General features: G+C 41.1%; 1 protein-coding gene across 2 annotated transcripts in view; it reads left to right on the top strand.

The window, feature by feature from the left end:
- The window catches only part of ATP9B (ATPase phospholipid transporting 9B (putative)), a 581,467-nt gene that overhangs the window by 471,427 nt on the left and 86,144 nt on the right, over positions 1-23,896 (top strand). For both annotated transcript variants that reach the window (XM_073631215.1, XM_073631214.1), the window contains exon 16: positions 21,693-21,854. In XM_073631215.1, coding sequence (XP_073487316.1) covers positions 21,693-21,854 — 162 coding nt within the window. The remainder of the gene's footprint in view (positions 1-21,692; positions 21,855-23,896) is intronic.

Below are 23,896 nucleotides of genomic sequence, written 5' to 3'. Positions count from 1 at the left end.
GTTTTTTCGGCTGTGGAAGATGTTATAGTTGTGTCAGGGTACCTTCTAATAACAAGAGAGTGAAGGAGTTCTCTAATCCCCATTGGGGTAAGTTGCATACCATAGAGGATTTTATATCTTGCGACACGATAGGGGTGGTATACGCGATCAAATGTCCCTGTAATCTTATTTATGTGGGCCGTACTACTAGAGCTTTGAAAGATCGTATGGAGGAGCATGTAAGAAATATAAGAAAGGGACACGATAAACATCACCTCTCCATACATTTTAAAAGGGTTCATAATCAGAGTACGCAAGATATGAAATTTTGGGGAATTGAAGCACCTAAACGTAACTGGAGAGGCTCCAATTACACCAGGGACATTAGCAAACGTGAATCCTGGTGGATTTACCAGCTTGGCTCCTTGTCGCCTGGCGGCTTGAACAAAGAGTTTGATCTCACATGTTTTTTAAGTAATTTTTAATTGAATTTAAAGTTTTTATTTACTCTCAAGATATATGTGGGTTGAAGTAAGTTGAATAATTTATGTATGCCACTTTAAGGTACAGATCTATTTTATTTACTTTACAAGATTTTACACACAAGCAAGATATTAACCCCCCTTCATATTGTTATTGTTTCTCGGACGGAGATGCAATCGAACCAACCACCCCTCACCCCCCCCCCCCCCCCGTACCTCCCACCCCCTTCCTCCTCATTTGGAAATTGCAGATGATTAATAAAAAGATTTAATGATGTAAGGGTTAATGGGGTATGGGGACTGCTGTTTTTTAAATTTGGCACTTGTGCGTTTTCACTCAAATTTGGCACTTGTATGTTTTCACTCAGATATACAGGTCCCATGACAGTTATGGCATATGGCAACCCCTAGCATATTGTATATGGGGTAGCGTTCGCAATATATTAGAGATATTCTGAGGAAGAAAATTTGTGATATGTAAGGTTGTTTAATATTGTTTTATCTTATTTTATTCACTTTTATCGTTTTGATTGTCCTTTGTATCGCTTATACCATATATTTTAATGATCGGTTTTATGTTAATAAATATGTATTGTAATAAGTATAGCTATGTTTGGTGCAGCGGGGCATCTTGTTTTTTCCTCCTAAATGCTCCGTCCTGGATTAGTATAGGTTTAAAATTGGGTACATAGTGACAGCTTATAACTATTCAGCGTCTTTGTATTGATTCGCAATACAGGAGATAGAGTAATGTAGCCCATTAGGATCTAGTCTGCGATCTCAGGCAAAATGGCCGCCGGGAGAGTATTTAGGTGATAGAGCATCCGTCCAATCACATCCCCCTGATGAAGACACGTGACCCCCCTGTGTCGAACACGCGTAGGGGAGGGGCCAGGACGGACGAGAAGCATACAGCTGAGCTAGGAGGAAAAACATTCCCTGCGGCACATTAACTAGCGATTTTACACGGCGCTTTATTGTCTGGTGCACAGCAGCACCAGGAGAATGTGAGTACCCCTTTTGGGGGAAGCGATTTTTTTATATTTTAATAAAATAGTGGTTGATAGTATTACACTATGTAGTCTCTCTTCATTCTATATATGGATGTCTATGGAGCCTTGTCAACCTAAAGTGAGTGGAGATCGGATCTATATGACCTTGCAGAGCCCATAGAGGGGCTACCAAGCGTGATTTGACATAGTTAGCCACTGTGTCACACGCTTTGAGGTGAGCGCAATCACTTTGGGGGGTTTCCAGGATTCATCACAGTTGATTGCAGCACTTGGATTTATTTGCACCTGATGTGTTGGATTTCGCTGAACACAGATGCACTTTTAATTTGGACATTTTATGGACACTTTATTATAAAGAGATCACCAAGCTCAAATTATTTTGACTGCGTTTAAAAAGCACCAAGCACTTTTATGTTATTTCATGTTCATGTGATTTGATTTTGTGCATGCTACACTAGATGTGAGATATTGCATGTTATCTGATATATCACTTGATTATGTTTGCTTTGGCGTGAGTGTACATGCACATTGCACTCTTAGTGTTTGATATGTAAGCATAATATAGAGGTTAAGATACACACCACATATAGAAATTTGTAAGTCGTATTTGATATTTATACACTAGGGATCTTTGATACCACTTTATTTAATTTTTTGATATCAAGCGCAGCGCAAATAATTTTTTATACTTGTGCACGGATATGAATACGTGAACTGCGTGTGCGGCTAGATATTCACAGTTATCTACATATATTTTGTTTGTTTAGGAGTTTCACATTTATGCACATTGAGCACTGGATCATTGTGGCTCGCAAGATTTCCCTCTTTTTATATGTGTACATATAAGTTTTTTAGATTTTCACATACTTTTAAACAATGCATTTATGTCCATGAGCATATAAATATATGCTCATGGAATATATATATATATATATATATATATATATATATATTTTTTGGTGAACAAGTATTGGATGAAACTTGGAGTTGGTTGGTGAGACGATCATTTGCATGGACTCAAATTTATTAATAATTTTCATTTCTTTTTTCCCGTCTCGGGGTTAATTCTAATTTTGAGTTGTTGATTGCAACTGATCGCCTCCACACCCATTCCTCCTTTCATGTGTGTGAAAGCTTTGAGGGACCACACCTGATCACAATCTGTAAGGGATACTTTTGGTCAGGTGACCAGTAGATTATACATATAAAAGACAGATTGGGGTCGGTGGCCCTATAGCTATGATTAAGCACCACTAATGGTGCGAAATGCATCAGCTACCCACACTGTACCTGTGCCTCTGTTGGTGTATGGATCACGCTTTTACAATAAAGGTGTTGTATTGGAGTGTGGCCATCCATTTTCCTCTTTTCCACTAATAGTTTAACACTTGGCGTGAAAACTGAGTACAAACTGATAATACAAAGGATTAAAATGTTTAATTTCAGTTTTTATCCCTGAATAAAAATGGTCTTTGAAATAAAAATGATCTGTGTGCAGTGGTGGGGGTTTTAAAACTGTGAAGCCTGCTATTCATGTTAGTGAGATGTGAAAGTTTTCCCTCCAGATTTAAAATATTTTTATTTTTCAGTCAGTTTGTGTCTTTGTTAAAACCAGTCACACATGAAGTGTCAATATATGTCAGCCCTTGATGTAATAAGTGTTAGCACTTCTGCTGTATAGGACCCTTAAACACCCCTGATTAAACTGGAGATTTCCAATTAATTTGAAATTTCTTTAGCAAAGTAACTTTTTCAATCTGCCTGTCATAGCACCACATGACCAAAGATGTAGCATAGACTTGTAGCATGAAAATATTACCATCATTATATCAGTTAAAAATAGACCATTCTATGATAGACTTAAAAATATTGCTTATATCTGTTTAGATGTTAAGCCATGTTACATGTAGTAACATTTAACAAACTGCAATGGAGATAACGTGCTTAACGTTCCTCCAGATTTCCAATACCCTGACATGTCTTTCCACAAAGATGAAGGCTGACTGCAGAAGACCTAAGGTGCTATGTATACCCTAAACTTTGTCTCAACCTCTGTCTTGTAAAAGCTTAGTCAATCACACAAGCCATCAATGAGATTTTTGAGCAGTTGGCAAAAATCTGCCAATGTTGCCATTATTTCAAGGAAGCAAAATTAGAATAATTTTTCAGTTTTAGAAATGCATAGCTGACTAAAAATTCAAAGACAATATGTAGTAACATGTATATGTTATAGGATATTTAAGTGCTAGGGCATGTAACTATTCTATATTCATTCGCTCATATATGCTTGCAGTAGTCTGATCTACGTGATGGCAACAAGCTGTCACCTGAAGACATGTAACATAGGATATGTGTTATATTATTGTGAAAGCTGTCCTGGATTAGTTTCTGGTTTAGTATTCTAAATGCGGTGTCTGATTATGCTCTGCTCATTGTTTCTTATGATAAGTGATCAATATTTCATTTTCTCGGAGAAGGTAAAAAGTTTCAAGTGTCTATCACTTGCAAGCAATACAGCCGCTGCATAGCAAACATTACTTGTAAGCAGGAAAAGTAATTGACAAAATCATAACTACATGGCGTTTAATTGCCATAAGTGTGTGTCCACATCATGTGTGGAGGGCTGTCTGCTGACTTAATGTAATAAACCATCATGAAAGGATATAAACTAGGCAAATTCAGCAGTAAAGTGCAAAGGTCACAAGCCCATCTAATTCAACAACGTGCTGAAAACAGGGATCTGGAAGACCCTTGCTCTTTTTCTGACCATTGAACATTGATTGTTCTTGTTTGCTTAGTGGAATTTACCATAAGCCTCACATTTATTGCCTCTTTTATTATGAATTAGAATTATTGTCTGGGTCAACAGTCTGTGTATAATACATAGTCTAAGCTTTAACCACCGTTGCACAGCTGCATTATCACTTAAATTGCTATTTATAACAATACTCTAGTACGGAAAGATAATTAAATACATGTTGGACTGTCCAATAAACAGTGTGAGGAGTGCAGTAACCAATAGCATCCAATCAGAACTCATTTTACAGCAGTCAAATTAATACAAGAAGGATTCTAGGTACTCTACTTCGAGCTTTGCTGATTGAACTTATTGAAAATGTGTTTTTATTATATTTTTATATGTTGTGGTTAAAAGCCTCTTCTATAGTTTTAGGATATGACTTGTTAGTAGTCTGTTTAATGCACTCAAAACATGTCACTGTTCTATAGCATAATTTTCTAGTTTTGTCTATTTTGTAGAGCACGCATATTCTACTGTACTTTATGAAGTACATCAGTCCTTGAGACAGTCTAATATCCCTACAACAGCATACAAACAGATTAGTGGGATGAGTACGGACAACCATGGGGAAACATATACAAACCCCATCCATATACTGTCTCAGCTATTACTTCACAATAGCCATATTCCCTGAAGCCATTTGATCAGCATTACATATAAGCAACTAGCATTTAAAGCGTTTGTTACCCAAAAAGAAAATAGACCCTGTTCCTTTAAAGCATGTTATACATCACATTGCTTGTGCTGTGTAATTTGGCCCTTTCTATCACCTCAAATACCTGGCTGATCCTGCCTGGTGCTGCCCCCCCATAAACTGACAATGGTTTATCATGGCTGCTGAGCCCTGACACCGTGGTCAGTTTACATGCCTCCGTCATCCGCAGCTCTCCTCTGTCCTCCTCCGTTGTCCTCTCCCCTCCCTCCCTGCCTGTGAGCTTGTGACAGTGCCCACCCCCCCCCCCTCCTGCTGCTAAAAATCCTTTTACATTTTCATACAATCCTCTATGTTTCATAATGTTAGGTGCCCCTGTGTATGTGCTTTATAAAAAAATGCCATTCTATACCTAATTTCAGAGCAGCTCTCGGTGCTCACATGACCGGCTGCTCTCTTCTCCTTTCTCCCCTCCTCCCAACTGACGTCAGCGGGGGATTCTCAGCCCCACCCGCTTTGCTGTCAGATCGCGAGAGGAGAGAGGTGGCTGGTCATGTGAGTGCCGAGAGCCGCTCTGAAATAAGGTATAGAACATTTTTTTCTATAAAGCACATACACAGGAACACCTAGCATTATGAAACACAGAGGATTGTATGAAAAAGGACACGGTAACTTAACAACCACTTTAAGTCCACAATGACAGCCTAAACATTTTGTTTAGTAGGGGTTTCCTTCAAGCAGCATTCCAAGGCTTTGCACTGTTAACCTGATCTAAGATTTCAGATAAACAGCAGGAGATGATAGACAATGTGAATTCAAAATATGGAAGGCATTTCAGGAGGCAAAATGGACATAGGACAGTTCAAAAGTAAATTTGTTACTTTGACCATTTAGGGTAAGAGAGCAGCCTAAAGAGAGACGTCACTCCCCCCTTTACAATTTTCTTTTTACCTCTTTTGCCAGTACCACTGGGCTGTCCATAAAAATGTATCAAGTGTTTGATGTAAGCGGCCACTCTTCCCGCGCCGCCATCTTTCATGTGACATCCTCAGGAGACTGGCTTTCCCTTCCAAGTTCTTTGAGCTGGTCCTCTGATGACTTGAGGTGATACATGCGCAATGCTGCTGCAATTTCCCTGGGACATGAGCAGTGTGGTGGCTTTGCCCAAAGTCTTAGGTTGTGTGACATCAGTATTCCATGAGGTTTCAGGCAATGGTAGGAAGTGCAGGTCTGGATCTCACAGAGGTCCCATTTCACACCCCTCCCCTCCCCTAAAAAAAAAACATTTCTAATGTTTAATTTGGGGAAAGAAGTAAGGTTAGGGTAAGTTGTGGGAGAGGGTGAAGGCCCACTTTACTAGGTAATCCATCCCTCCCACTGTTACTTTCATTGTGATCCTGCCACTCTGCCTGCCAGAGCCCTTTGAAATACCATTTACCCCTTGGTATAGTGGTGCATAGGACCTTCTCCCCTTCCTCTCCCAATGCAATGCCTGACATCTCAGCAACATCTGAAAAAATGAACAGATATTAAAGCCCAGATTTTTACACAATCACACTCCTCTGACAAACACTCTATGTATTGTTATTTAGAAGGCCCTGATTCATTTTCTGTATCAATAAGAACTAGGGCCACAGTTTCACATTGTATACAGTGCCATCTGCAGGGATAACTTGGTAATATAGCTATTAAGGCTGACAGGCAGATGTTAAACTAGCATTCTAGGTAGAATTTCGATCCAGAACCTAAAGCAAAGAGTACTAACCTGTTAAGCCTCGTACACACTACTAGTTTTTTTTCGGGTGGAACAGAAAAAACTGACAGCTCAGGTCGGTGCCATTGTACAAACAATTCAATGTTAGTACAGCGATCTCCCTTGCTGTGCTATTGTGTTCTGACAGGGGGACACCCCCCCCTGCCAGAACACTTTGGTTAGTGCCCTCAGCCTGATTGGGAGCTGATCGGTCAGACCATTTTTTGGTCATGACCCTTCAACAGAAGCCAGGGGGCTGCCGTACACGCGGGCCGAATGGTGGCCGGTTTCTATTAAACCGGCCGATGCCTCCCGACATTCAGCTTGTGTGTACTAGGCTTTTGGCATTGTGCTGCCTTATGATGCCTATTATGTAGCACTGTGGTCATTTTATTATGTTTGATAATAATTTGGGCTTACTTAAAGATAGTATATAGAGTTATGCATTTGCCATTTTGCTTGCAGCGTAGGGCTGGGCACAAAGGCATCACATATGTAGTTGACTGGTTTAAACATCTGTCACCATGTGGACACAAAGAATCACTGTTAGTACAGAGTTGGCTATAAGTGTGCTTTATTACACATGTGTCAAACACAAGGCCCGCAGGCCGAACCCGGTCCACCAGGCCATTTCATGTGGCCCTTGCACGTCTTCTGCAGCTGAAGCACCCCCTTGTCTCTGCCCCCACCATGTCCCAGCAGTCGGCAGCAGCGAGGAGGACAGAGCTACTCTGCCAGATCCTGTGCTTCTCCCTAAGGCTGTAGAGAGGCTTGTCTCCCCCCCCCCCACATCTCAGCAGTCGGTAGCAGAGAGGAGGACAGAACTCTTCCTATAGATCCTGCGCCACTGTGCAGCTGCAACACCCCCTCATCTCTGCCTCCCCTGGTCCTAGCATTTAACAGGCTCCGGCAGCTGACTCCAGACCCTGCACTTTCTGCTTCCCAGCTCTGTCCCCAGCTTCTTCCCAGCAGCACCACAAGGCAAGGGGGGTGCATTGTGATGTAAGGGAGAGTGGGGGATTCTTGACTGCTGATAATGGGGGGGGCTCATGGCATCTGATGTAAAGGGGAGGGGTGCTCTGAACATCTGCTTATAATTATAATGTGAATGATACAACTCAAACTTGAAACAGAGGGTAGTACACCGCTGGTATCATCCACATGAAACTTCTTATTGGAAGCTGCTCAGACAGAAGACCGTGGCTTAACCATATTCTGTCTGAGAAGTCTCCAGTAAAGTTTCTTGTGGGTGATATCAGTGGTGTGCTACCCTCTGTTTCAGAATTGTATTATCTGATACAGGAGTTTGAGTGGGCTCCATGTGGGTCTGCACCTGCCCTTCACAACCTAAACCTTAAGTTATTACTAAACCAGAAATAATTAAATGCAGAGGCAATTGTTTTAATATAATAAAGAGTAGATAAATTTTATAAAGTTTTACAGATACAGCCGGCCCTTTGAGGGCAACCATAAAGGTGATGCTGCCCACGATGAAATTGAGTTTGACACCCCCGCTTTAGCAGATCAGAGCTTGTAAAGAGTTTATTGTCAGTGTTGGTTGTCTGTTGTCACCACTTCATTAACCACAGTTCCTTCATGGCAACATCCACATGTAATTGTTACTGGCAAGAATAGGTGATTTGGACAGGTTATAGTCATCCGTATAAGTTTGTTGTTTTCATGTGCTACAATGGGGTTTATTCAATAAAGGCAAATCCACTATGCACTACAAGTGCACTTGGAAGTGCAGTCACTGTAGATCCAAGGGGGACATGCAAGAAAAATAAAAAATAGCATTTTTGCTTGCATATGATTGGATGATAGCAATTAGCAGAGTTTTCCCTCATTTCAGATCTTCCCCTCAGCTCTACAGTGACTGCACTTTATTAAATCAACCCATTTGTGTCACAGTGTTGACACCAAAACCTGAGATCCAGTGGTCAATTTTCCTTTGGTGTAATTGACGACACCAGAGAAAAAAATGTGAACGTAAAGAAATCAAACCAAGGTAAAAACACTGCTTGAAATGTGGCTTTTTGATCACTATAAGGAGTTCTACTGTAAGTTCTATTAATAATCTTTAAATGAAGTGATATCTGAAATGTCACTTAATCCAATTGCTAATGATGAGGCTGAGTTCCAACTGCTGCTGAAGTAGAGCATAGGAAGGTGAATTCCTGTGTTAACTCATAATGGTTAAAAACAGCTGTCATATTTTAACTACCAAGGAAATGTTTATAAGAGGAACCTGCCAGGAAGAGAATTGTGGGAACTGCCACTACTGACTTGTTTTTGCAGGTGAAGATTCTTATACTACCTTACTGTCTGTGAGTCACAGTCTTGGGACAAGCATCTGTATATTCAACATTCAACAGCTTCTATGCAGGTCATTTACTCACCAGTTAGAGAAGTGTGATTGAGAATGATAACCATGATCCCCGAACCTTCAAAAGCCAATCAGCAATGCCAACTCCCATTTTCCTTTTCTGACAGATTCCTTTTAATTAACCCTGGCAAGTACTGTGTGTGGTTTGCCTGCCTGGGGCATTGCTTACTTTCAGCGTATGCAGATGTACAGCACATGGCAGGCAGGTTTGTAAGCAGATTATTTTCATATCTTCTGTCAAACAAAAGAAAAACAAAGTGAACATAAACTCTAATTATAAACGGAGTTGTGAGCATTGAATAGAAATTGCAATTACATTTAAATCAAAATATAATGTCTACCACATTGTTTTCAGTAATGTATGAGGTATACCATTTTGCTTAATTCATTTTCGTTTGGGTTTATTGAAGTAAGACTAATTGTTGTTGTTTTGTCAATGTAAGGAGCAAATCATTGTCAGCAGCATAAAACCATCATTTGCCTGACCTTTCGTGCCCTATGAAGAATAACTGCTCTCTATGCTGTCTGCAGTATTGACTGGCAGCCTTTCCAAATGGCCAGGCAGTATTTTTAAAGTCATAATTGTATTATATTTTAATAGTCAATGCTTGTAATTAAAACAGTGACAGCTGAATGTGCTTGTCATTAAATTATCATTAGCGGTGAGGTGCACACAAGCTTGTTAAATGTTCCCTGCATGGGAGAAAGATTAATGCACTTCTGGCAGAAATTCTGCCTGATTTTATATTTCTGTTGTCTTATATATGAAATTTATAGATGATGGGTGAGAGTAAGAAACAGTCAGAAGATAGGAAAATTACTGGGTTTAGCTGCATTCATTTTGTGGGGCCGTTGGGCTTATTTTTTAACATAGTCCAAAAACCAGCGAGCACAGCAACAAATCAGATATTTGCTTTCAGCAGTTTCCTGTTGAGTAGGCTGACATCTGATTTGTGATTAACTGCTATGCAGATTGCTTTTTTTTGTTTGTAGAATAAACCAGTATAAACTGGTTTCCACTCCAGTGTATGTAATATTCTTTATCCTAAATTTTTTATATGGCAGATATGTTATGAGCATAGGCAGTAGAGCTAACTCACAATGCTTGTTTTTTAGAATTATAATATAGATCCTTTTATTTTAAAACCTTGCAAGTCATTATGTGTTTCTTTCTCTCTTTCTTATTGTTTTTCTCTATTTCTCTGCTTTTTAAAGGTTATTTTTTTATATTTATATATATCCTGGAAGTGGGGTGTTTGTTTGGAACCTCTGAGACAGCTCTAACCATAGCATTTAAAAGAAAAAAGCAGCATTAATTATAGTCCAGATTGATGGATGCAAGTTTCAAAGGTTACACGCGTCAGTCAAAATAAGCACAGGAAGCTCACGCTTCCTGCCTGGGAGTATCAGACCAATTTGTTAGTTTGGTAAAACTACTAAAATTCACTTAAGTTTGTTTCCACATTAATCATGAACTCTGGCTGGTTAGAGAATAAAAACTTTATCCAGTTTATTTAAAAAAAAAAAAAGTAGCACTTTAAGGACTGAACAAGGAAAATCAGAAGAAATTCCTTGTTGGCACCAGCACCCTGAGCTTTTAGCTAAAGCTAAACTCCAGGCTCAAATTTTTTCATTTAAATTAATTCCTCAATGGCCACAATAGATATCATTCCACTTTGTTTGCACCAAAAGCCTTTGCAAACCCAGTTATTACCTTGTATAAATAGCAGTAATATTATCATCATCGTACAGCACAAACCCAAGGCTTTGGGAGGGACCCAACAGGTCCACGTGCAGAAAACTATAGGAGGGGGACAGATGTATTTAATATTTGTTATAGTTATTTATATAGCTACAGTTTAACAATTTACACAGTGCTTTACATGTTATACATACATCTGATCTCGAGGTACTTACATTCTTGGGTCTTTATTTCACATTTGTTCATAAACATACTAAGGCTAATTTTGGACAAGTATCCAATTAACCTACTGGCAGTCTTTAGAGTGTGGTAGGAAGCCAGGGTACCCAGAGGAAACCCACTCAAGCATAGATAGGACATGCAGATAGTGTCCTGCTTGAGCTTGAACCTGAGGACTAGCGCTGCAAGGTAGAAGTGCTAACCACTAAGCCACAAAAGCCATCACCCTGCACATAGAGAGCAACGGTGACTGGTCATTATTATAGGAATCTCCTACAGATGGGCATTGTCCCATGCTGGAATACTGCGTTGTTGTAGAAGAAATACAAATTCTGCTTGTATTTAGACAGTGTCCCAGAGTTCAGCTTTAAACCTCTGTGAAGTAAATCATATGTCTTAATATAATATGATTGCTCTCACACCTATCACAAAGTATCACCCTACTGCAGTCATTGTAACCATGGAGCAGCATGAAAACAGTGAAAATTTCCAATTTAAACTAACCTTCTGTATTGGAACAGGCAAATGCAGTGTCTATATTATCTGTTCACATCCTTAACAGCATTATGTTTCCTACATATTAACAGGTATACTTTAATCTTATCGAGTAAAGGAAGATTGAGATGTTACCTGCTTTAACCAATCAGATTTCATCTGTTTTTGTTCCAAAGTTGGTTAACATATTAAAAAAATATGAATTATTTTCTAAGTGCAATACCCCGATTTTCCCTTTGGTTTTGATAAAGAAGGGTCATTGTTAGTTGTTTGGCATGCCTTTTGGCTGCAACAATGGATTAATTGTAAAGCATACCCTTTATCAGATAGGTAAGATCTAGTTACAGCTAAAACATTTCCGTAATTGTCATATTTGTCAATTTCATTCAGTGTGAAATCCCTCTAAATACAAGAAATGAATTAATTTCACATTTCTGCATCGTTTCGGTAACTAGAAAATAAATTACATTCATCTTCTTGAAATTGTTTCAATGGATAGTTAATTTAGGACTTGGTAATTCAATTGTTATCTATCTGTATTGGCAACAACAATCTATATGAAAGAACGAGGTAGTTAAAAGTTATACTTTGCTTGGAAGCCAAAGGTCATTGCATTAAAACCTGCAGTAGTTTTGTGTGAGTAATTGTCCTACATCATTTTACTAATGTCTTGCTGTTAATGAAAATTAAAAAGCTCATGCTGCTTGATTTACTGCTTTGTTTTAAATTGTCATTTTAAGCTAACAACTATGCCAGATTTTCAAAGCGAATTGGAATCCCCAGTGTTTTGGTCAAAAATATTGTGAGCCTTGGACTTTTTACACCTTAGGACTGCTTTTGTAGAATAGCTTTTACATAGTATGTGATTAAATCTGTTGTGTTTAGAACAGTTTAGAGTGACATTTTGTAATAGATTCTGTATAAGGCTGCTGCCACAAGATAATGACGGAACAGCAGCCAAAGTTTAGGTTAGTAGGTGGTAAGTGCTTGTAAAGTGCAAGTTTGAAATCTTACTTGTCTGCAAAGAAATGTGGCTGTGAATAGGGGAAATAACAAGCAATGAGATATTGAAAGTCTGGAAGGGCAGACAAATAGTTACAAAACAAGGTACAGCTGAAAACTGGACACCAGAACACAAATATAAGAAAATACTATAAATTAAGTAAAAATTACTAAAAACTGAAATTGGGATTGTACAGTGTTTTCTTCTAAAATTAGTATCCAAGAACCAGTAAAAATTCATGTTTTACATAATTTGCAAGAAGCTATTTTATTTAAGTTGATTTGTAGGCCCAAAACCGTATTAAATCAGAACTCTAGATCACCAAAAGCAGCACAGCTTCAGGAAACAGACCATCACTATTGCTAGAAAGAAGATTGGAAAATTAGAATCGCGCTATCCAAAAATTATTGACCAAAAAATCAAACTAATCTAATAAGTACATCTAATAGTGGTGAAAAATTCATAAAAATAAAAAAACTCCCCAAAAATTGAATGTGCATAAACGCATTGATAAAAAAAAAAAACATTGATAAGTCCGTGGGTGATGGATTAGGAAAATAATATACATTAATATAGATTTATAATTTATACATATATTAATGTATATTATTTTCCTAATCCATTACCCACTGACTTATCAATGTTTGTTTTTTTTTATCAATGCGTTTATGCACATTCAATTTTTGGGGAGTTTTTTGATATTTATGAATTTTTCACCACTATTAGATGTACTTATTAGATCGGTTTGGTTTTTTGTTCAATAATTTTTGGATAGCGCAATTCTAATTTTTCAATCTTCTTTCTTGTAATAATGTATACATGAGAATTGCAGCTTCTGAGGGGTCACAGTTTTGGATATAACTCCTCTCAATTTTTCAATTTTATTTTATTTGTCTTAGCGCAGTTTTTGATATATTTTTTCCATCACTATTGCTGCTCGTGAATTATTTTCAGTATCTTAAACATAACCACTTACTATGACACTTACTCAGTTGAGTTTAAGTTATTATAACTGTGCAGGTTTTTTCATTAACTTATTTCTATTAATTCCCTGAGACAATCAGATAGTTGCTTCCTTGTCACCTAAGCGGCCTAACTCTGATAACATGTACTTTCTACCAGCTCTTGAGTATGCATCAAGTTAAGGTTCCAGGCTCTAGTATTTGGTGTTGTTATGTACACACAAGAGCGGGAGACGGTATGTTACATAGTAGGTGAGGTTGAAAAAAGACACAAGTCCGTCAAGTCCGTATAGTTGTATATACCTGTATGATGCTCCCCGCTGAGACCACTGCCTGTGGAAGGGAATTCCACATCCTTGCCGCTCTTACAGTAAAGAACCCTCTACGTAGTTTAAGTTTAAACATCTTTTGTTCTAATTTTAATGAGTGGCCACGTGTCTTGTTAAACTCCCTTCCACGAAAAAGTTTTATCCGTATTGTGGGGTCACCAGTACGGTATTTATAAATTGAAATCATATCCCCTCTCAAGCCTCTCTTCTCCAGGGAGAATAAGTATAGTACTCGCAACCTTTCCTCATAACTAATATCCTCCAGACCCTTTATTAGCTTTGTTGCCCTTCTTTGTACTCGCTCCATTTCCAGTACATCCTTCCTGAGGACTGGTGCCCAGAACTGGACAGCATACTCTAGGTGCGGCCGGACCAGAGTCTTGTAGAGCAGGAGAATTATCGTTTTCTGGAGTTTATCCCCTTTTTGATGCATGCCAATATTCTGTTTGCTTTGTTAGCAGCAGCTTGGCATTGCATGCCATTGCTGAGCCTATCATCTACTAGGACTTTGATTTATCCTTATCCTTTTCCATCCTAGATTCCCCCAGAGGTTCTCCCCCCAGTGTATAGATTGTATTCATATTTTTGCCACCCAAATGCAAATATTTTACATTTTTCTACTTTTAACCTCATTTGCCATGTAGTTGCCCACCCCATTCATTTGTTCAGATCCTTTTGCAAGGTTTCCACATACTGCGGAGAAGTTATTGCACTGCTTAGCTTAGTATCATCTGCAAATACAGAGATTGAACTGTTTACCCCATGCTCCAGGTCGTTTATGAACAAAATAAATAAGATTGGTCCCAGCACAGATCCCTGGGGGACCCCACTACCCACCCCTGACCATTCCAAGTACTCCCCATTTATCACCACCCTCTGAACTTGCCCTTGTAGCCAGTTTTCAATCCATGTACTCACCCTATGGTCCATGCCAACGGACCTTATTTTGTACAGTAAAGGTTTATGGGGAACTGTGTCAAATGCTTTTGCAAAATCCAGATACACCACATCTATGGGCCTTCCTTTATCTAGATGGCAACTCACCTCCTCATAGAAGGTTAATAGATTGGTTTGGCAAGAACAATTCTTCATGCATCCATGCTAATTACTGCTAATGATACCATTCTCGTTACTAAAATCTTGTATATAGTCCCTTATCATCCCCACAAAGAGCTTGCATACTATTGATGTTAGGCTGACTGGTCTTTATTCGCCAGGGATGTATTTTGGACCTTTTTAAATATTGGTGCTACATTGGCTTTTCTCCAGTCAGCTGGTACCATTCCAGTCAGTAGACTATCAATAAAAATTAGGAACAATGGTCTGGCAATTACTTGACTGAGTTCCCTAAGTACCCTCAGATGCAAGCCATCTGGTCCGGTGATTAATTAATGTTAGGTTTCCCAAGTCTAATTTTAATTCTGTCCTCTGTTAACCATGGAGGTGCTTCCTGTGATGTGTCGTAAGGATAAACATTGCAGTTTTGGTTACTGAAGCCCCCCGATTCCTTTGTGATGACTGAGGAGAAGAATAAATTCAGTACCTTCGCCATCTCCCCATCTTTTGTAACCAGATGTCCTTCCTCATTCTTTATGGGGCCAATATGGTCTGTCCTCCCTTTTTTGCAGTTTACATAGTCAAAGAATTTCCTGGGATTTGTTTTGCTCTCCTCCACTATGTGTCTTTCATGTTCTATCTTAGCCACCCAATTTGCACCCTTACATTTCTTGTTGCATTATTTATAAAGTCTGAATGCTGATGATGATCCCTCAACCTTGCCTTCTCCTTTGCTTTTATATGCATTTTTACATTGGAGTTAAGCCATCCAGGACTTTTGTTCGCTATTTTAAATTTATTACCCAATGGGATGCATTGGCTAATGCCCTTATTTAATAAGCTCTTAAAGCAAACGCATCTCTCCTCCGTGTTCTTTGTTCCTAAGATTTTATCCCAATTCATGCCTTCTAACAAAGTTCGTAGTTTAGGGAAGTTGGCTCTTTTGAAATTCAGTGTCTTTGTATTCCCCTTATGTTTCCTATTTGTGTGATTTATACTGAAGCCAATTGACCTGTGATCGCTGTTTCCTAAATTGCCCCGTATTTCCACATCCGTGATCAGGTCTGTATTGTTGGTAATCAGTAGATCCAGTAACGCTTTATTTCTAGTTGGTGCATCTACCATCTGAACCATGAAATTGTCCTGCAAGACATTTAGGACCTGGCAAGCCTTAGACGAATGCGTGGTTCGCTCCGCCCAGTCTATGTCTGGATAATTAAAATCCCCCATTATGATAACACTTCCCATCCTTGCTGCTAATCCAAATTGTGATAGGAGATCCGTCTCCCCCTCCTCCCTCAGGTTAGGGGGCCTATAGCATACTCCCAGTATTATTTTTTCCCTTAGCTTCATCCCTTTGGAGCTCTACCCATAAGGATTCCACCTCCTTCCTAGCTCCCTTAGTGATGTCATCTCTCACATTCACTTGTACATTATTCTCGATATATAGGCATACCCCTACCCCTTTTTTACCCTCTCTATCCCTGCGATAAAGGGTATACCCTTGAATGGTTGCCAGCCAATCATGAGAGCTGTTGAACCAGGTCTCTGAAATTCCCTCAAAATCCAAATCCTCCTCGTACAACAGTATCTCTAGTTCACCCATTATGTCCGCCAGGCTCCTGGCGTTGGTGAACATGCCACGTAGTTTATACCAGTCGCATAATATCCTCTATTTGGGTATTCCGAGATTGCAACTAGGACTTGTTACTATACTTACCTTGCATTTATGTGCTTTAGTCAACCTACCACTAATGCCCCCAATACTACGCTCTGGAATATGTTCCGTGCTGACTATCTCTACCTCTGGGCCCTCCCCCCCGTTGCCTACTGTAGTTTAAAAACCCCTCTAACTTTTTGGCCATCTTTACTCCCAGCTGATCTGCACCCTCCTCATTTAGGTGCAGTCCGTCCCTTCTACTTCTATAGTACTGGTGATCGACTGAGAAGTCGGCCCAGTCCTCCAGGAACCCAAACGCCTCCTTACTACACCAGCTCCTCAGACACTTGTTTACTTCCCTAATATCCCTCTGCCTTTCTGGTGTGGCTTGATGTACCGATAGTATTCCAGAGAATACTACCTTGGAGGTCCTTTTCCTCAATTTAGCTCCGAAGTCCCTAAAATCGTTCTTTGGGACACTCCGTCTGCCTCTGACTTTGTCATTGGTGCCAACGTGCACCATGACATCCGGGTCTTCCCCAGTAATCTGTCCACCAGATCCGTGATGTGCCGAACCCGAGCAACATACAGTTCGGCGCTTCAGGTCTTTGTTACGGATTGCTTCCTCTGTCCTTCTAAGAATTGAGTCCCCTACCACCAGAATCTCTTTCCTTTCCCTTTCCCCCCCCACTCTCACTGGAGGAGGAGTTCTCCCGGCATCTAGGAGAGTCCCTCAGCTCCAGCTGTGCTGGTCCCTCACTGGTTTCACCAGTGTCACTCAATGGAGCGTACTTATTGGGATGCTCCAGCCCTGGGTCGGCCTCCCTGGCACTTCCCCCTCTACCCTTCCTGACAGTCACCCATCTACTCTTTCCTAGTGCCTGCACCTCTTTTTCTCCACCCGCCTCTGTGCTGGCCCCTGACGGCACCTGCCGTGTACGTAACTGGCTCTCCTTAGTATGGAGGGACTTCTCAGTGCTGACAGTTACTTCCCTAAATTCAGAACCTGGACTTCCAGGGATGTGCTTACATTTTGCACAGCAGTATTCTCCCTCGATCGGATGATCAAGGAAGGCATACATGCTGCAAGATGTACACCGAGTCGCCTCTCCGCACCCACCGGGCATCGTACCTACTAATTTAATGAGCATTGGGGATTATACCCTTTCCAAATTACCTAACAACTAGCTTCCTGGCACTAATACTCAACAAGACAATACACAGGTACTCAACAAGACAATACACAGGTACTCGCAGACCAACGTGCACTCGCCGCAGACCTATGTGCACACACACACAATACACAAGTACTAACGATACACACACACTACTCAGACAACACTCAGGTACTCATAATACACAGGTACTACCTGACACTATAACTCAATACAGCCCATGTGCACTCGCAGCACTCATGTACTTACAATACACAGGTACACACTCACCCTGCACAGGTACTTGACCCCTGTTACAACCTCTTGTTTTCAACTCTGGTTTTTTAACTCACCACTTAGTCCAGTTTCACTTGGTCTAAGTTCCAGCAAGCTCAAAGATGAGTAGGCTCACAATGAGTTCTACAGAAGGTTATATAGGCCTCAAGCACCTGTGACCAATTAACCACTCCCCTTAATTGGTAGGCTGAAGGAAGCAAAGAAAAAAAAAGCTGTTTAAAAAGTGACAGAAAAAGGTATTAAAAAGCTACAAGGAGAAGCCACAAAAAGAACCTAAAAATGCAACCCAGCAATCACCAGCAGTCAAAAGCAAAACTTGTTCACATTCTCCACTCAAGGTCCCCACTGTTTAAATTCCAACCAGCAGTCTGTGTTTTCAGGATTAGTTCAGGCATTTGAAACAATAAAATAAAAGACATTTTATACCTTACCTTTAGAGCAAATCTTTTTTATAAGTATGTACAGTTATTTGTAACCTAAAGCCACTTGTGTGACGTGCTTATCCCAGGAGGCACAGCGAGCACTGTGCATGTCATTTGCCTAGAAGAATGATATGCTTGGGGGGGGCACACATTTTTATTAAAGGTAAATAAACAAAACAAAAAAAAGACAGTACTATTCATGGAGCAGATGGAAAGAGGGGTGGATTGGAGGGAAGTGCATTTAGATGGTGAAGATCCATTTTAAAGTAACTCTATATCCAAGAACAAAAATATAAGGTCCTAATTGTACAGCACATGACATAGCACTTAGTCTGAATCATGGGTTTTAGCAGCTACAGTGGATATAAAAAGTCTACACACCCCTGTTAGAATGTCAGGTTTCTGTGATGTAATAAAATTAGACAAAGATAGATCATTTCAGAACTTTTTCCACCTTTAATGTGACCTATAAACTGTACAACTCTGTTAAACAACAAACTGAAATATTTTAGGTGAAGGGAAGTAAAAATAAAAAACTGAAATAATATGGTTGTGGGGGCGCATTCGCGGTGCAAAGCAGGTAGGAAGCAAAGGCTAGGAGCTCTGTTAACAGCGGAGACTGTCTGCACTTCCCCGGGGCTATATAGACACCCTTTATCTGCAATTTCAGCCCGCACCCCCGGCAGAACAATCAGCGCATGCCTGGATCCAAAAATCGCCACAATAAACCGGCTCAAAGGTCCCTAACTACCTGCTTCAGGTGAGGGAGCAGAGCAACATATCCCAAGATGGCGCCCGGCCGGAAGAGACACAGTCACGTTCTCTGGCTGCAGAGGCATCCCCAACACACTCCATGGGAGACAGTGAGTATGCTGTACAACTCACAAAAGCTGATTTGGATGAAAGTCTTACTGTTATGTATGACAAGATAGCACAGAAGTTTCAATTAGAGCTGCACAAATCCACCAACAACCTGTCACTGGAGATTGCAGCATTAGGCACCAGGCCTGACTTATTAGAAACTAAACATGATGAGCTCAGCCTAGCCTACACTGATCTCAGAAAGGACCACAAATCCCTTTCTGAGTCTGTGATACAGCTCCAAGCCCACCTGGAGGACATGGGTAACAGAAACGCGCAACAACCTCAGAGTGCGAGGGGTCCCAGAAACCGTAAATGATCTGCTTCCCGCAGTGAAAAAACTGTTCAATTCGCTGCTTCCTGATTATCCCCTGTCTGCATTTACCTGTGACAGGATTCACAAAGCCCTGCGTCCTAAACCCCCTCCTGAGAAACACCCGAGGCATATTGTGTTCTGCCTTAAAGATTTCCCGATTAAGGAAGAAATCCTCAGAGCCCCTTGCGATACTCTGAATATTATACCCTGACATATCTCCTACCACCCTGGATAAATGCAGGAAGATGAAAGAGGTTACTTCTGTTCTTCAGTCTGCCAGGATCCGGTATCGCTGGGGATTTCCATTCAAGCTGCAGGTCCCCCACAACGGCACGACATACACGGTTACCATGGTTGCAGAGGATAAATAGCTCTTGGATTCCCTGGCCCTGATGGCTATACAGTGCCATATTACAAAAAATTTGCTGGCCTAATTCCCAAATTGGTCAGACTATATAATTGTATCCTGGGCGGAGATTCATTCCCCTCTGACATGTTGCTGGCGAACATGTCCTTAATCCCAAAGCCTGGAAAGGATCATACCCTTCCACAGAACTTTTGCCCCATTTTCGTCATTAATATATGACGTATAATGACTTAAAAATTTTCGGCCGTCTACTGGCGAATCGTTTGGCGTCGGTTATCACTTCCCTGGTTTCTCTGGATCGAACAGGTTTCATCCAAACTAGGCAAATCACAGATAAGATACGGCTGGCCACTAATTTGATACAGGATGCCGACATTACTTCCCGAAAGGTTTTGTTACTTAGCTTATATATTAATAAAGCCTTCGACAGTGTCCTCTAGCCCTATTTAGATTCAATTTTAGACAAATTTGGCTTCACTGGGGAGTTTATCCTTTGCTTTAAGGCTCTCTATCACAATCCCCGAACCCGCATTAAACTCCCTGGGTGCAATTCGGAATACTTTGCTTTAGGATGAGGCACTAGGCAGGGCTGTTCCCTCTCCCCACTATTGTTCGCCTTGGCGATTGAACCACTGGCTTGTTCAATTACCTCTAACCCTAATATCAAAGGATACACGAAAAATGGCCAAGAATTTAAACTGAGCTTGTATACGGATGACATCCTCCTATTTCTTTTGGACCCTCTAATCTCTCTCCCCAATCTACTTTCCACCTTAGCCACATTTCACCAACTTATGGGACTGGGAGTAAATCCATCCAAATGTATGTATGTAAAATGGCAGCTGTGAGCAAATGGGCGTACCTGTACGTCCCCTTTAATTGGCGGGGCTAGTGCACGCCCTCCGCGTACAGCGTGACCGTGCTTGCATGACCGGCGGACTTGATGGAGCCGCAGAACGTGGAAGTGCCTATGAAAACAAGGCGTTTCCCAGTTCTGCCTTGTGACATGACAGAGATCACTGCTCCCTGTCATCAGGAGCAGTGATCGCTGTCATGTGAGTGGAAACCCATCCCCCCCACAGTTAGAATCACTCCCTAGGACACACTTCACCCCTTGGTCGCCCCCTAGTGTTTAACCCATTTCCTGCCAGTGTCATTTACACAGTAATCAGTGCATTTTGATAGCACCGATCGCTCTATAAATGACGATGGTCCCAAAATAGTGTCAAAAGTGTCCGATGTGTCCGCCATAATGTCACAGTCACAATAAAAATCGCAGATCGCTGCCATTACTAATAAGAAAAAATTAATAATAAAAATGTCATAAAACTTCCCCTATTTTGTAGATGCTATAACTTTTGCACAAACCAATCAATATACACTTATTTTTAACAAAAATATGTAGAAGAATACATATCGGCCTAAACTGAGGGAAAAATTATTTTTTTTATATATTTTTGGGGGATATTTATTATAGCAAAAAGTAAAAAATATTACTTTTTTTTTCAAAATTGTCGCTCTTTTTTTGTTTATAGCGCAAAAAATAAAAACCACAGAGGTGATCAAATACCACCAAAAGAAAGCTCTATTTGTGGGAAAAAAAGGATGTCAATTTTGTTTAGGTGCAACATCGCATGACCGCGCAGTTGTCAGTTAGATCGATGCAGTGCCGAATCGCAAAAAGTGCTCTGCTCAGGAAGGGAGTAAAATCTTCCAGGGCTGAAGCGGTTAATCGAGTGTATTGCTTGATTAAACGTGATTTCAGTATGTTTATTCTTCCACAGGTGGCCCTCGTAAAGTGGACAGAAAGTGTTGGACTTACTCTTGTCAACAGAGATTTGACCTCTATGCAGCTTAAAACCCCTGGTGGACAGATTTTGACTTTCTTCATTCTCCAGATTTTTCCTTTTACTTCGGAGAGCAAACGGATGGGAATCATCGTGAGGGTAAGCTTTATTTAATTGCTAATAAAGACAGATAATGGAAACAATTTCATTGTGAAAACTGAAACAGTTGGCTTTTCTTATTTCTTTATACTTCACATGAGACTTATGTTGTTTTCAATCATGTGTCAAAATGATATTTCACCCTGTATCCCACTGCTTTATTCCTGTAAGGGATAAACATAAGTATTGTAAAATTAATGTTTAACTGTAGCTAAGAATAAGTCAAGGATTGTTGATTTCCCTTGACAGTTTTTTTGTTTTTGTTTTTTCATTTTTACTGTATAGCAGTTTTCATCTTACTGACTCTGCACTTAATTCTAGACTAACAATATATATATATATATAATATATATATATATACAGATCTGAAAAAAGAAAACTTATTTCAAATATAGTTTTTTTTTAAGTCACACCTGTCACTTGGAAATGGTTATTCAAGTGACAGAAGAAGGTTTAGGTAAAAGCGGACATCTATTGTTGCCTCCACATATTTTGTTTGAGTGCCACCTAAAAGAGTAAGACACTAAGCAAAAAAAGAACACATCAACACCTATGGGCAGTCCTAGCTGGTTATAAACCCCCTCTCTGCTATAGGTAAGGTAGTTATTTCTGCATAGTGTATCAGGAGTAAGAATCTAGTTCCCTGCTGGGACCTGTGATTCCAAACCTTTTTTCCTAGTTGTTTTTCCTGGGGAGATCTTCAATCAACAGCCAGACTGGATCTAGATCCAGTGCTCACCCCCAGTCTGGCCAACAAGCACTGCAAAAAGCCCAAGCTCCATCCTGGACCGGAAGGCCAGTGAGTTAAATGTCTCGCGGGATACATCTGACTGGGCACCAGAGTTCGTGTCGCAGTGTTTGCCTGGCTGACAGCCCTCCCACTTTGGTGGAGAGTAGGATCTGTCATGGGAGCCTTACCCACACACTCAGCTGGATCAGTGAGTCAATGCCCCCTCCCTTCCCTCCAAGGATGCGGTGTGGGGCATGGGAACCCCCCTCAGGCTGGATACAGAGACCGTCCCTTGGACAGCAGAGCATGCTTTCTGAGGCATGGTCGACACAGCAGCATCCACAACTGGCTAACTGACTGCATCCACAGGCGGCATCCATGTCAGCACCCACAGCGCTTCCCTGGCGGTCAAGTGCTGGTGAGTCCTCCCTGGGGTACCTCCCTCTCTGCTGTGGTCAGCCCGGTTTCCTAATTTGTGGCAATGCCTTCCCTAAGTGGGTGGGCCTTATGGAGTCTTAGGTGCACATGTCCCCTTCTGATCCCCTTATGGAGGCGGCGGGTTCCTCAGGAATCTCTGTCCCCCTAGAAGTCCTGGAATCATTCATCTCCTGGGTGTAGCCAGGGATTGGGCATAGGGTAAGCAAGAAGCTCCTCTGCCGTCATCAGACATTTCTGAGTTTGAGTGTGGCTCAGCCGCTGCAGGCTCTGCATTTTCTGCAGACCCTGAAAATGCCTCCCCTGATTCCTTGGATTCCTAGCGAAGGACTTCCGCATGAGAGACAGTCAAGGACTCTGCTGGGGCTGCCGACGATGTGCCTGTCCTCTTTGGCACACACAAGCAGCTAGGCCCACCAAGGTTTTTCCTTACCCTGCATACTTTGATAAGTTTATTTACAAAGTTTGGGACTTTCCAGAGCATCTTTTGGTGGCCTTGCCTCCTGTGGTAGATCCCTCTATTTTGAGGTTGAATAAAGCAGCCGTGATACTGGTGGAGAAGACGCCCTCCTTTAACCACTTCCCGCCCGGTCAATAGCATATCGACGTCCAGGAAGTGGTTGCGTTATCCTGACTGGGCGTCATATGACGTCCAGCAGGACAACATGCCGGCGCGCGCCTGGGGGGGGCGCAGAGCGGCGATCGGGGGCGGCGTGTGTCCCTCGGACACATCGCTTCCCCGATCTAGGTAAACAGCCAATTTTATTGGCTGTTTACCCCCTGATCGGCTGTGTCAAAGTCACAGACGATCACTTGTCACAACAAACTCGTTGGCGCGCACGGAGCACGCGGCGCCGAAGGCATCCAGAGCAGGGAT

This window comes from Aquarana catesbeiana, linkage group LG05 (assembly GCF_042186555.1).
Source record: "Aquarana catesbeiana isolate 2022-GZ linkage group LG05, ASM4218655v1, whole genome shotgun sequence".
In the NCBI taxonomy this organism is placed as follows: Eukaryota; Metazoa; Chordata; class Amphibia; order Anura; family Ranidae; genus Aquarana; species Aquarana catesbeiana.
This window is presented reverse-complemented; position numbering and strand designations above follow the sequence as displayed.